The sequence below is a fragment of the Galeopterus variegatus genome, unplaced genomic scaffold (assembly GCF_000696425.1).
Source record: "Galeopterus variegatus unplaced genomic scaffold, G_variegatus-3.0.2 Scaffold8522, whole genome shotgun sequence".
Taxonomy (NCBI): Eukaryota; Metazoa; Chordata; class Mammalia; order Dermoptera; family Cynocephalidae; genus Galeopterus; species Galeopterus variegatus.
In genome coordinates, this window is record NW_007734633.1 from 23,940 (window position 1) to 38,652 (window position 14,713).

The window sequence follows — 14,713 nt, forward strand, 5'->3', positions numbered from 1 at the left end:
CATCTACATTACGGGAAGAGAAACCCTCTTTCCCAACAATTTCTGCATCTGCATTGTCATTGAGCAGCATGTCTTTCACACGTAAACACGCGTGCACACGCGCGCACACACAGTGTTTCCAGGCGTACAAATGAACATATTAGAAAATTACCGTCAGTTTTAAAAGCGCCGGGATTTTGATGACTCGGCTTGAAGCTCAAAACGTTTCACTTCAGTCCTGCAGATCTGAAGAAAAAGAGAGGAGGGAGGGGTGGGAAGTACAGATGCAATACTGTATTAATATTCAGATACACTATAATCTTTTCATTGATCCACAGGTCCTTTTTATACACCGCCGCTCCATTCTTAGCCGCAGACGTGAGGCTAAAATCATTTTAACGGCAGCGGTTTTCGTTTGGCTGTGGCCAGTCGTCAGACATTTACTGCAGCTGGAAAAGGATTAGCCATTTCTGCTGGCATCCTTTCCTTCCAACCGCTCAAAGGCAGGACTCATCTCCATAAAAGAGCCAAGTTGGGGGGAGGGGCGGGCAGCAGACACGCACTCACAGGACTCGCAGGAGCACGCCTCGGTCTCAATCCACAATCACGCCTTCATTCCCTGCCGAAAGGGAATGATGGCAACGTACCTCGAGGTCGGGGAAACGACTCTCCTTTTCCCCGCATGTTGTGGTGGTCTTGCTCTTAGGTCATTCATTACCAGAAAGCCGCAAGGGACCTTCCTATCTTGTGGCTCAAGGAGACTAAACAGGGGCTGCTTTAAGTGAATAAACAACCTAGTCCTTGCGAATAGCCCGTTAGTTAAAAATATACATGTACATATCTTTTCTTGGAGAACTGGCGATCCACCCACTCTCTAGCCTTGAAGAGTTCCTGCTGTATTCTAACTTCACAAGAACTGGGTGTGCGGATGCGCCGCGTCGCCCCGGCGCCTCGGGAGTGGGCACTCACGGCTGGTCCCGCGCGTCCATCGTAAATCAGGGAGTCTCCGTGGAGGCTTACACAGAGCAGAACAAGGGACAGAGAGGATGGATGCGAGCATCGTGAATGTGCAAACGTGTTCGCATATACCCGCAACGGCGCACACTCGAGCACCCCGTGTGCAAAGGCCCCTGCCCGCCACCTCGTCCGCGTTCACGGCCGCCCCACCGTCCTCACCCAATGGGCTGACCCCAGGCTGGGCGGAATCGGTGACCCAGTCTAGCATAGCAGCAGGATCTCCAATTGTCAAAAAAAAAAAAGGCAGAAAATAGCCCGCGTTCCCTGCCGCCGCTCGGCACTTGGCCGGATGAGGCGCAGGGATATCGAAGGCGCCTTGCAGCGCCGAGCGGTGTTCTGTGTCGGTTGCCCCAGAGCCGGGCGTTCGATGGCGGGATTTAAGGCAGAAGCTCAAATGAAACCCCTCAGTCATTGATCAATGCCCTCACAGATCGAAGCCAGGTCTTCAAGCCAGTTATCTATGTGGTAAGAATTTTATGGATATACATTTAGGGAGAGCAGAGCAACGTCTAACGCGTGTGCCCGTCTATAGGGCCTTCACCCACATCCCTTAACGTGAATCCCTCCGCTCCCTGCCCCAAACGCTTCCCTCTTATGCATAACCTTAGGTTGACACATGCCATGTCATTTCCACTATTCAAATGTACTGCCAATTTCTGCTAGAGTCCGTTAATTAGGTAACCCCTTCTAATTAGTGGCCTCTGTGCAACTTTTCCCCTTCTTGGTGATTTATTTCCATGATCCGTCGCAGGGAAAATACCTTAAAGGAAAAAGAATGTTAGCATCATTGGAAACCCCGCTCCTAGGAGAGGATACCGCAGCTGTTGCTATTATGTTCTCTCATTTGCTGATGCAAACAGGGGAACCTCTCTATTCCCTCCCCATTACCTGCGGCTGGGGACTGGGAACTTTCCGCGGCAGAGTCCCCAGCCAGCGCCTCGGGACCTGCCGGGCTGTTCACGCTCTCACACTCACACTCACCCTGGCCGCCCGGGCCCGGGTTCTGTCCCTCCCTGCCAGGCTGCCCCGTGACGTGTATGTTTGACGGTCGGTTAGGCCAATCAGACGTAGGTCGGTGGGTAGTGCTCCTCGGTGATTGGTTGGCAAAATGAGGGCGCTGCGCAAAAACAGAGAAGCCGAGCGCTCGGAGCTCAGAAACTGCCAGCCTAGATCACGGAATCGGAGGTTGGAGCAGGAGGAAGGAAGGACTGAAAGGGGCGCTGCGCAAAAACAGAGAAGCCGAGCGCTCGGAGCTCAGAAACTGCCAGCCTAGATCACAGAATCGGAGGTTGGAGCAGGAGGAAGGAAGGACTGAAAGGAAAAGAGACAGGTTAGAGGGAAAGAGGCTTGGGAAGGAAACAGCAGAAAAGAAACCGCTCATTACACCTACAGAGAGGCAAGTAACAGTGGCGGTGAGGACGGTGGGAGACAAGACTATGAAAGCCAAAAAATACGAATAGAGCGAAAGAGGAAAAAATGTCAAGAACAACATCCATCCGGAAAAATGAAGAGAATGAAAGTTTTATGCTGCAGAACCGTTCTGTGCTTTTCCGGCACAAAATTCTCTCGCTGTTTTTAAGCCCGTTTGCATTTGCCAGCCGTAGACATTAAGAGGCATGTTCAGCGTTGCCAGCAGCATCTTCTCTTCCTTCTCCTCTTCCTCTTCATCTTCCTCCTCCTCCTCCTTTTCCTCCTCCTCATTCTCCTCCCATCAGCAAGAAGACAAACCGAGGACAGTCTTGAAATACCGAAATTTCCTCTTTGGGATTTGCCAGCGCCGCGTTGCGCCAAGACTGTCGGAATAAAGGACACTGACTATTGTATTATCATTATTTTATTAATTGGTCAGTGGGAAGATTACAGATGAGGAAATGGGACGCCTGTCACCCTTCCTGCGCAAAGATTGAAAAATGAAGCTGGTTTGGGGGAATCTCTAAAATGAAACAAAATAAATACGCTTTTTAAAGACGGAAAGCTGCACAAGCCCTCCACGTCTCTACGTAGTGCACTTTTATTTGTATTTTTCTTTTTGAAAAAAAAAATTTTTTTTTGAGTAGTGGGGGGGGGGAGGTGATTGGGTGGCTGACTGGCTACTGGAAGCTACTTCCTTTCCTTTTGGAGATGATTGTGCTATTATTCTTTGCCCTGCTCTGGATGGTGGAAGGAGTCTTTTGCCAGCTACACTACACGGTACAGGAGGAGCAAGAGCATGGCACTTTCGTAGGAAATATCGCTGAAGATCTGGGCTTGGACATTACAAAACTTTCGGCTCGCAGGTTTCAGACGGTGCCCAACTCTCGGACCCCTTACTTGGACCTCAACCTGGAAACCGGGGTGCTGTACGTGAACGAGAAGATCGACCGCGAGCAAATCTGCAAGCAGAGTCCCTCCTGCGTCCTGCACCTGGAGGTCTTCCTGGAGAACCCCCTGGAGCTGTTCCGGGTGGAGATAGAAGTGCTGGACATTAATGACAATCCCCCCTCTTTCCCGGAGCCGGACTTGACGGTGGAAATCTCTGAAAGCGCCACGCCGGGCACCCGCTTCCCCTTGGAGAGCGCATTCGACCCAGACGTGGGCACCAACTCCTTGCGAGACTACGAGATTACCCCCAACAGCTACTTCTCCCTGGACGTGCAGACCCAAGGGGATGGCAATCGATTTGCCGAGCTGGTGCTGGAGAAGCCACTGGACCGAGAGCAGCAAGCGGTGCACCGCTACGTGCTGACCGCGGTGGACGGTGGAGGAGGGGGAGGAGGAGAAGGTGGAGGAGGCGGCGCGGGAGTGGGCCTGCCCCCCCAGCAGCAGCGCACGGGCACGGCCCTACTCACCATACGAGTGCTGGACTCCAATGACAATGTGCCTGCTTTCGACCAACCCGTCTACACTGTGTCCCTACCAGAGAACTCGCCCCCGGGCACGCTCGTGATCCAGCTCAACGCCACAGACCCGGACGAGGGCCAGAACGGTGAGGTTGTGTACTCCTTCAGCAGCCACATTTCACCCCGGGCGCGGGAGCTCTTCGGACTCTCGCCGCGCACCGGCCGGCTGGAGGTGAGCGGCGAGCTGGACTATGAAGAGAGCCCGGTTTACCAAGTGTATGTGCAAGCCAAGGACCTGGGCCCCAACGCCGTGCCTGCGCACTGCAAGGTACTGGTGCGAGTGCTGGATGCTAACGACAACGCGCCGGAGATCAGCTTCAGCACCGTGAAGGAGGCGGTGAGCGAGGGCGCGGCGCCCGGCACGGTGGTGGCCCTGTTCAGCGTCACCGACCGCGATTCAGAGGAGAATGGGCAGGTACAGTGCGAGCTGCTGGGGGACGTGCCGTTCCGCCTCAAGTCTTCCTTCAAGAATTACTACACCATCGTGACCGAGGCCCCCCTGGACCGAGAGGCGGGGGACTCCTACACCCTGACCGTGGTGGCCCGGGACCGGGGCGAACCGGCACTCTCCACTAGTAAGTCGATCCAGGTACGCGTGTCGGATGTGAACGACAACGCGCCGCGCTTCAGCCAGCCGGTCTATGATGTGTATGTGACCGAGAACAACGTGCCGGGCGCCTACATCTACGCGGTGAGCGCCACAGACCGCGATGAGGGCGCCAACGCCCAGCTAGCCTACTCTATCTTGGAATGCCAGATCCAGGGCATGAGCGTCTTCACCTACGTGTCCATCAATTCTGAGAACGGCTACTTGTACGCCCTGCGTTCTTTCGACTACGAGCAGCTGAAAGACTTCAGCTTTCAGGTAGAAGCCCGGGACGCCGGCAGCCCCCAGGCTCTGGCGGGCAACGCCACCGTCAACATCCTCATAGTGGATCAGAATGACAACGCCCCTGCTATCGTGGCGCCTCTACCGGGGCGCAACGGTACACCGTCGCGCGAGGTGCTGCCCCGCTCGGCAGAGCCGGGTTACCTGCTCACCCGTGTGGCCGCGGTGGACGCGGACGACGGTGAGAACGCTCGGCTCACCTATAGCATCGTGCGGGGCAACGAAATGAACCTCTTCCGCATGGACTGGCGCACCGGGGAGCTCCGCACAGCGCGCCGGGTGCCGACCAAGCGCGACCCCCAGCGGCCTTATGAGCTGGTGATCGAGGTGCGCGACCACGGGCAGCCGCCCCTGTCCTCCACGGCCACCCTGGTGGTTCAGCTGGTGGATGGCGCCGTGGAGCCCCAGGGCGGGGGCGGGGGCGGAGGAGGAGGGTCAGGGGAGCATCAGCGCCCCAGCCGCTCTGGCAGCGGGGAAACCTCGCTAGACCTCACCCTCATCCTCATCATCGCACTGGGCTCGGTGTCTTTCATCTTCCTGCTGGCCATGATCGTGTTGGCAGTGCGTTGCCAAAAAGAGAAGAAACTTAATATCTACACGTGTCTGGCCAGCGATTGCTGCCTCTGCTGCTGCTGCTGCGGCGGTGGGGGATCGACCTGCTGCGGCCGCCAAGCCCGGGCGCGCAAGAAGAAACTCAGCAAGTCGGACATCATGCTAGTGCAGAGCTCCAATGTACCCAGTAACCCGGCCCAGGTGCCGGTGGAGGAGTCTGGGGCCTTTGGCTCCCACCACCACAGCCAGAATTACTGCTACCAGGTCTGCCTGACCCCGGAGTCCGCCAAGACCGACCTGATGTTCCTTAAGCCCTGCAGCCCTTCGCGAAGTACGGACACTGAGCACAACCCCTGCGGGGCCATCGTCACTGGATACACCGACCAGCAGCCCGACATCATCTCAAACGGAAGCATTTTGTCCAACGAGGTAAGGCTGAAGCGAAAGGACCACCATCTCTCATCTCCTCCATCCGAAAGCCTCCTCTAGCTCGGCCCTTGTATCTCTGGTGCACTATGTATTATTTTTAGGGTATTGGCTTATTTGTATAGTTGTGGGGGTGGGGATGGGGGTCACCCTCTCACTTCTTTTCGCGTGTAACCTAACTTTCGCGTTGTTCCTAATTCTCTGCGTTCCACTCCTCCACATTTATTTTCATTCCCTCCCCTTGGTGCTTTGTCACTTTGGAGCTTCCTCACACCCTCGCCCATCTTTCCTTTAAAACCTTAATCCCCTGTCAGTGCTTTCTCTTCTCGGAAACCTGGGAGTAAAAAGGAAAGTGAGCGGAGGGAGAAGGAAATGTGGAGGAGGGAGAAGGAAATGTGGAGGAGGGATTTTCTAGCATTGGCAAAGGTCTTTTTCTCTCTGCGTCTGTCTAAGGCGTTAATAAAGTCAATTCTATTTTGCTTTGTTTATCGATGATGCTTTCAATCGCGTGTACAAGTAAGCTATAGATTGTTTAACTTTACACAGTTGTCTAAAATCGAATGCATGTTGTAGTGAACAAGTTATCAGATTCTTGTCCTGTGAATTCGGGTTGCAAAAAAGCCTTCAGTTCTGCTCTGGACAGCATTTACCGACGCTTTTGAAGCCGAACGCCCACACAGTGTGAATTTGAATGAAGTTGCTTTGGCACAAACCCCTGTTAAGAGTAAACCAACGAAAGGCTTAAACAACTGTTGTCTTAAATATATCTTTTAGCTAACAATCACCTTCTTGCCACTGTTTTTGATAAATCACTGCTGTTGGCTTTCTTCATCAAAGAATTTGGCTTGTCAATTTAGTTTTCCTTTTAAAAAAATGGGGAAGTGGATGTCTTAAATATATCTTTTAGCTAACAATCACCTTCTTGCCACTGTTTTTGATAAATCACTGTTGTTGGCTTTCTTCATCAAAGAATTTGGCTTGTCAATTTAGTTTTCCTTTTAAAAAAATGGAGAAGTGGCAGTTTTCCTTTTAAAAAAATGGGGAAGTGGAAAAGTTGGGGTTGGGTAAGAACAGAGTTGGTTTGTGTAAAAGAAAGTTTGGACCTGAAAAGGCGTGTGGGTGGTGGAGGCGGGAAGGAGAATGCCCTCCCCAAGGCCTTTGGAGGGGGAAAAGATTGGGGGAAGGGGGCGGCGGGCAGGATGACGAACTCCTTTCTTAGCAGGTTACTTTTATATGAGTCTTAGATATTATTAATTGACTTTCATGAATATTTGTACAGCTCATTTGTATCTTAACTACATTTTGAAAATAAACAACAAAATAATTCCATACAATATCCAAACTTTTTGCTTATTGAGCGTGCTGTTTTTCTTGTGTCAACCAGTATGCACCTAAACACTTTTTTAGGCCATTGAAAGACTGCAGAGTATAAGGAGGTTGGCTCTGTTAGAGACAAGTTTATGAGCCCTAGCTATGAGGTCATTTGCGTTCTCTAAGAAAACATATTTAAAGTTGGCCACTTGTTTTCTTTCTTTTTATTTATTTATTTATTTATTTTTAACTTTGCAACTTACTGAAATATGGATTCAGGTGTCTCTGCATATCTCCCCCTCCCTACCCAGCAATAACCAGGTAGAGGTCTTAGAAGAACTTGGAAATTCATAAAAAAATGTACACAATTTCTTAAGCTAGATATAGGTTCTAACCTCAAAAGCAAACTATTAGTTAAACCCTTAGCATTCAAATGCTTTTGATTTATTTATTTATTTTTTCCTAGACTAAACACCAGCGAGCAGAGCTCAGCTATCTAGTTGACAGACCTCGCCGAGTTAACAGGTATGGACTTTTTCCCCCCTAGCTTGCTGTATGGACAATTTACTACCTAGAAAAGTAGGAGATAGGTATATTATTTGAAATTGAAATATAGAATGTATATATTACTTCCAACTAGAGCAGGACATAAATACCAATTATATTATGTTTCCCAGACAATACTTAGAGTGTATTTCATTTATAAACAAGTAACAAAATATATTGGAATATTTTGTCAGTTTATACTTCCACATGGCTTCTGATAATCTTCCTAATTTTTCCAGATGTATATTTACATCTGTTTTATGAAAATGTTATAAACATATACTTAGCTCCAATCATTGAATAATGCTTAAACTTTACGTGCCTTAAGTGTTCAAATTGACTGTTAACACTCAATTTTTAAAGAGTTAGACTTAGATTATGAAAACTAGCTTCATGCAGACATAAACCAAGAGGTCTGTGAATGTGCAGCACCATCTGTGACCATATGGTGGCAGAAGAATGTTTTCTGTGTTTCTTCACCTTTTTTATTCTAATATTTGCATTTTTTGTGCTTCTAGTTCTGCATTCCAGGAAGCCGACATAGTAAGCTCTAAGGACAGTGGTCATGGAGACAGTGAACAGGGAGATAGTGATCATGATGCCACCAACAGAGGCCAGTCAGCTGGTAAGTGTGATCAAAGGGCAATCTAAATGCTGACTTTTATAGTTTTGTTCTTGCTTTTGTTTTGTTTTTAATAAATCTAGCTAATTTTCTGTAAGTTTAATGCTAGTAACTCTACAGAAAAATAGTGTCATCCTATGTTGATAATTATTTACAAAGAGGATTGTAAAAGTGTTATGTTCCTTTGGAGAGTTAAGGTTAGAAATTCACTGTGGAATGTATTAGAATAAGAAATACTATCTTCTTTAAGTAATGTTCCTGAATGGAATTATAATGCATACAAAAAGCCATAATCTCTCATCTGGGCCAGTCCCCAGTCTTCAGTCAATTAAGGTATTATTAGACTTGTTTATGGATGAGGTAACTGAAAATGAATAAAATTGATTGACCTGCACAAGGTCACAAGAGGATAAATTGATGATTGAAGACTAGAATCCAAATTTCTTGCTCTCCAGAGCAATGCATTTTACACACCACCAAGTGTCGAATGAGAGAAGGAATGATGATTAAAAGTCATGAATAGACTGAAAGCGGGGTTTCCAATCTTGGGTCTTTGGGCTTCATGACATTAGTAAACATGTGATATTGTATATTTTCTGATGCATCCTAGGTTTCCTCATATTTTCCATAGGGTCTTTGTCTTTGAACCATCAACACCTTGAGTGTATTTGTATATGGACTTAATTATAGTCACTGATGGTGGTTACAATAGGATATATATTTTTTACTATATTTTTCTCTATATAAATTTAATATTTAAATTGTATAATATCCTAATAACTCTAATTATTAATACTAAAAGAAACTCTTACAAGAGAAATAAAATACATACCTTAAAACGAAAATAATAATTTCATAAACTTCTGGTTTTCTACTTCATTTGGATTTCTTCTATTAAGGATGCTTATTGAATTTTTTACTTTTACTATCTAGTTTTGTGTTTATTTGATGCATGAGGAAATATAAAGACTAGTCAACTTTTATAACTTCTAATAAAGTCTGTCATTTGAGTAACTCTGGGTTCATCTTGGCTCACTTACGATTTGACCTTTATTTCGGTTGATAATATAACCATGGAGTAATAGGGTTCTTATTTTCAAGGTAACAGTAGTCTTCGAGAGCACCGGTTTCTTAATGTACTTGATGGACCTCTGAATGGTGCTGAGGCAGTGTGTCAAAGGGCAGTATACACCCCATGGTGGCCTGGCGGCAGTGGTTGCTGCAAGCCTCTCACTTGGCTAATGTGGGCTGTGTCTGTGGCTGCCTTAGCCTTGGGAAACCCAAGGCAGGAGGAAGGGAAAAAAAGGCTGCTCAAGGGTCTCTTTATATTGCTGCAAGTCATTAATATGCAGACCTAATGAGACTTGAGAACTGCCAAGAATCCCCGGAGGTCCCTGCCCCTTGCGGGCCTTCACGCTAAGCGAACAGAGCATCTATTTAGTGTCTGGGAACCTGACAACAAACCAGATCTTGCCAGAAGTTTATATGAGAGTACAAAGTCCCTTTCATTTTTGCTTTATATATGGCATATGATTTATTGTTATCTTTAAAAACCATACATGTAGGATTGCTTGTTCCGATTCTTTTTTTGCAATTTCTAATTTAACAGTAAGCCTTTTAAAACTTTTAAAACAAAATGTTTTAATACACAAAAAAGAGTGCTACATGTTTCTTTGGATGCATTTTATTCCTTTCCCACCTACCTACCCCCCTTTGTTTTTTCTGTAGCACTCCAGTCTCAATGAACATTTCAATTAGCTTAGTCCCTCAGACATAATGAGCCGTAATAACCCAACAGAAGAAAGAGAAACCAATAAACATCTGCAAAAAGGGCTACATTTGCAAAATAGATGAGAATGTATTCTTATCAATGCATCCTCCAAGTAGCTATTTTCTTTCACAGGCACTCAGGGTTGCCATTTTGGTAATATTTCTTTCAAATTATTTGAGATGTTAAAGCATTTAAAGGAATTTCAAAATGCTAAAATGTGTGCTAGAAAACATTTTTAAAAAGCAAGGCAGTTTTTATTTTTCTTTATATCAAAACAGTTAAGTGTTTTCTTATACTTATCTTTCTGTAAGTTCTCAAACATGTAAAAGTGTTACAGAATTACCAATCCATTTATATATTTCATTAGTGTCACAGGGCAGCTACAACATACAGGGCACAATAATAGCTGTTTTAGGATTGTAATAAATCACTTATATTTAGAAGTAATTTCACCTTTGTGCACTGAATTGCAATCAGATTTAATATGTCTAATTTTATTCTAAGAATGATTTTGAAGTTTTTCTTAAGTATAAAACTTTAAAGGCAAAAAATTAAAATACATTTATTTAATGACTTTTTTCAGTTCATACTTATTCTGTGTACTATAAACCTCACACCAAGTAGCTAGAATATTTCCACAAAGTTAAGCTCATTTCTCATAAATCTGTTTTATTTCTTTGCAAAGCCAGGTATTAATCATTTTCCAGTTTTGCAAAATCCATCTTTATCAGGATTCAATATTATTTATAACACAACAATTTCCAAGTTTAGGATATTAAAAAAAAAATTCATACTAATAAGCCAATTCCACTTAACTTTTTTTGGGGGGTGAGGGGGAGTTAGATTATAAAGGAAAAATAACACTGGAAAGATAAATATTCTGAATTTTCTCTTTCAGTTTGTACCTTGTTACTTACTGTATTATATACAATGTTTAGTTTAGCGTTTCACCTGCTTAGACTTTCTAACTTTTACTTTATTTCCACTTCCTTTTTCTATCTTAGCATTACCTTGTAATTACTTATTTAGATATGCCTTCTATTTATTCTTTTCTGAATAGTTTTGTTTTTTGTTCTTTATTTCCCTCCCCCACCCCCCTCTTGCTTTTCTTCTTCCTAAGCCATTTGCAGGCACCAATCTTGCTCATTGAAGGGCTTTAAACACGGAGGCAGCTGCACAGAGAATCACATAAGCTTTTTCAGTTTTCCACTGCACCTGGTTCCATGTGTGAAATTCTTCAGCTTGACCACTGCTCTGTGGCACTTCCTTTCTATAGCCTTGTCAAGGTGCTTTCCGTTTTTTTCAGTGCACTATTGATGTATTGGTTTGATATGGCAGAAGTCCAAGGAGACGTGGTGAAAGTATGCATAAACCATCACAAGAGGAAAAACTGATTAATCACAGCTTAAAGAGCCAAGAAGTGGATTTTAAAAATTCATATTTTCAATTTTATTTATTATCTTATTAGATTAAAAGATACTTTTTTCTATTTTACAATATGGGTACATTTTTAGTTGTATGTTCTTAAACATTTTTAATATTTTTAGAAGTATTTTTAGGGAAATCTGGGCACTTGTGAGTTGTTGTTTTTTCCCCCTCATTTGTTAAATATCTACACTGTGAATAATACCAGGATGAATTATAAATTTGTTTTTAATACCTTGTGCTTTTAAAAAAATTATGTCGAAGAAGAGAACCCTAATAAGTGATTGAATTACTTGTAGACTTTACCTGAAAATTGTCAAATTTCTCTTCTTCTAAATATTTTCTCAGTTATAAGGGAACATATCTTAAAAATGTTTAATGCTCTTATCTAATTGATATGAGATTTATACATCAAATATGGTCAAAACTTAGCTATAAATTTAATAAGCACAGTGACTTAAATTGTCAGCATTTTCAAGTTAGTAGATAAAGTGTATCATTATATACATTAAGCCATTGCACTACTGCAATATCAGCAACAGAAGTTTTGGTTTATTATAAAATACAAAAATATCCCTTTTGCTACTCCTATAAGGATTTAGATATTGGGAAATTAACTTTTGGCTTTATAAATAAAATAAATTCACACCATGTTTACAAGAGTTCATTCAGGTTTCTGGTGAATCTCTGAGCTACAACTTGATAATGTGGGGAGATTCAGAATTGAAAAAATGTGCAAGACAAAATATTGAGGGAAAGGGAAGACAAATATAAACATTTTTAAGATGATAGGTATGGTGAAATTTTTGATGTGCATATTTTGATTTTTTCATTAGTAAACTATGTTGATAAATATCTGCCCCAAAGCCATATTTTCCTAGAATCTATGGCAATTTTTGTAGTTACAATTAGTGTCTCTTGGTTTTTCATTGTGAGGTAGTTAAAGGAAGAATGGAAATTTCCTCAGAAAATAAAGTGCTCTGATTTTCTTTAAAATTAATTTATCATATTTGGAAAAAAAATTTTTATGAAGGCTTCTTTGTGAAAAAAGTGCACATAGTTTTGTTTTATATATATCAGAAAATAGCATAAATTGAATACAATTCTAATATTTTTGAAATCACAATTTGTTCTCAATGGAAATACCCACTGCCTCTCACTATAAGGGACAAGTTACTCGCCAGTTGAAAAATATGTGTTTTAAAATTTGTCTAAATATATCTTTCCATAACAGGCAGTCTATCACATCAACTGTCATGCCTTGCCGAATAGACTATTTCTGAAAAGTGGAAAAAATAAATAATTAGAAAAAGAGATTGCAAGTAAAAAATGTATGTTAAAACATTTCTCAGAAATTACCAAAATTAAAAAAAATGAGGTTTGACCTATATTTTTCTGTTATACAAATCCCACAGGTACTATAGTAAGGGCATTTGAATGAGAAGAAAAAGAAATATGGTTAAACTTATTAACCCTTGAACCTTCAATTTGAGTTATTAAAAAAATGTAATAGTGATGTGAAAGGTTTGCATTTTAATATATCACAAATATCTGGCATCTCTGTGTATCATGTAATCATTTATTACAACAAAACATAAATGTATCTGTGCTTATTCAGTAATTAAATTTAATATGTTTAATGGGACTAGAAATAAGTGATAAAAAATAAAATGTTAGTTACACATTGACTCCATTAGGTGAGGGCTAGTAATGGGATAGATTTATTTGGCTCTCAAACTATATATCTAATTGACAAATGAAAAAAAATCACTTTAAATTAATTTTATGTTACTTATTTGAAGTTTATAGATTTACTACTTTTGTTATATTTTTATTTTTACTTCTTTGTCTGATATCTCACAAGAAATAGGTACACTTGTCATCAATAAAACTGGTAAAACATTCATACACGATTTGAACACCTAACTTTTCATTCTAGATATATAAAGCTGTATATTATTATGAAGGGAATTCCACTATAAAAGGATCAATTCATGAATTTATTAAGAACATTGTTTACTAGTTTTTTTTCCTTTTGTTAAGTGACATTGTTCTTTCAATGAAAAACATTTCTTCCCTCGTTTTTTTTTTGTTATGCACATGCTATATTTTTCTGATACAGAGTCTCAAATTATGCAAACTTCTGTATCATCTAGAGGAATTTTAACTAGTCTCTAATAATTAAGAAAGGCAGAAACACCATATTCTTGAAAAAGAAAAAAATGGCCCCAACCGTATATAAACTATGCATAGAAATAATTTCTACCAAAAGTACCTTTTAATATTGTTAACATACTAGTTTAAAACTTTTTTGTGTGAAATTTCCGTATTAAGATTTAGAAGAGTTGGACATAGGTGCAGAAAAACATGTGAAAGATTATGTATGGTCTTATTTGACATATTTATCAGTCATGTGAAGAGAAATTCCATTAATTACAAATTTTGAGTTAGTATCCATCTTTATCAGGATTCAATAAAACAATTCTATCTTAATATTTGAATGTAATTCCATCAGCTCTTCAAATTCAGTATAATTTAAATTTATTTTAAAAATAATTAAATAATTGCTCATAATAATTTTACCGTTAAAGATAGTTTCTTCTATGAAAAAAAGTCTTTTCCCACATCACATTATTAAATAGGCAGGACTTATAGTACAGTGTGTCAAAATATATATCTCCTTTCTGGTTCTGTAGCCTCTACCTATGTAGTATGTATACATGTATCAGAGACCTTCTCCTTACTTTTCTCTTTTTCTTTATACATATCTTCTTGCAGAAACAGAATAAAGGACTGGGCTTCTTTGGTATCTAGTGAAACATTTACGCGTTTTACATGCCGTTCTTAGTCTGATTTCTTAATCTCAGTTTCATCTCACGTTTTCATTCCTCAACAGTTCACTGATCAGTAATTTATTTCCACGTTTATTCATGGCAATTATCAATAGAATGTTATAATCAAAGCAGACTTAGCATTATGTATAGTTTAATTTAAAATTAAGAAGTCATTATATATGGTATGAGTAACATATTATAAGAAGTTTGGTGTTATTTCTTTAAAAATAATTTATGTAATTGACAGTTCTTAATTCCAAAATACTTGTGAATAACCTAGAGGGCTCATAATTTTGAAATATTATTTTGTTTATTTTATATATACAAATAGTAACATATACACAAATATTTACGTATACACACGTAAATCAATATATAACCAAATCTTCAGGAATATAAATCTAAAACTTGCTCAAGAGTGCAAATCACTCATGATATTTATAGAAGTAACAATCAAGTATG

At 41.6% G+C, this 14,713-nt stretch overlaps 1 protein-coding gene and 1 long non-coding RNA gene across 5 annotated transcripts in view; one reads left to right on the forward strand and one right to left on the reverse strand.

Annotated features, from left to right (window-relative positions):
* Positions 1-1,970, reverse strand: part of LOC103608521 — a 10,801-nt gene extending 8,831 nt beyond the window's left edge. Inside the window, exons 1-2 of one of the 2 annotated variants that reach the window (XR_552067.1) lie at positions 1,885-1,970; positions 152-225 (exon numbers count right to left, since the gene is read on the reverse strand). This is a non-coding gene — a long non-coding RNA (uncharacterized LOC103608521). Of the gene's footprint in view, positions 1-151; positions 226-626; positions 1,053-1,884 lie in introns of those variants that run through there. The other variant, XR_552066.1, reaches the window with a different exon arrangement.
* Positions 1,971-2,244: 274 nt separating this feature from the next.
* The window catches only part of PCDH10 (protocadherin 10), a 38,856-nt gene continuing 26,387 nt past the window's right edge, over positions 2,245-14,713 (forward strand). Inside the window, exons 1-3 of one of the 3 annotated variants that reach the window (XM_008592947.1) lie at positions 2,245-5,745; positions 7,520-7,578; positions 8,118-8,224. In XM_008592947.1, the coding sequence (XP_008591169.1) occupies positions 3,118-5,745; positions 7,520-7,578; positions 8,118-8,224 (2,794 nt within the window). In that variant the 5' untranslated portion in view covers positions 2,245-3,117. The remainder of the gene's footprint in view (positions 5,746-7,519; positions 7,579-8,117; positions 8,225-14,713) is intronic. The other 2 variants (XM_008592949.1, XR_552068.1) reach the window with 2 other exon arrangements.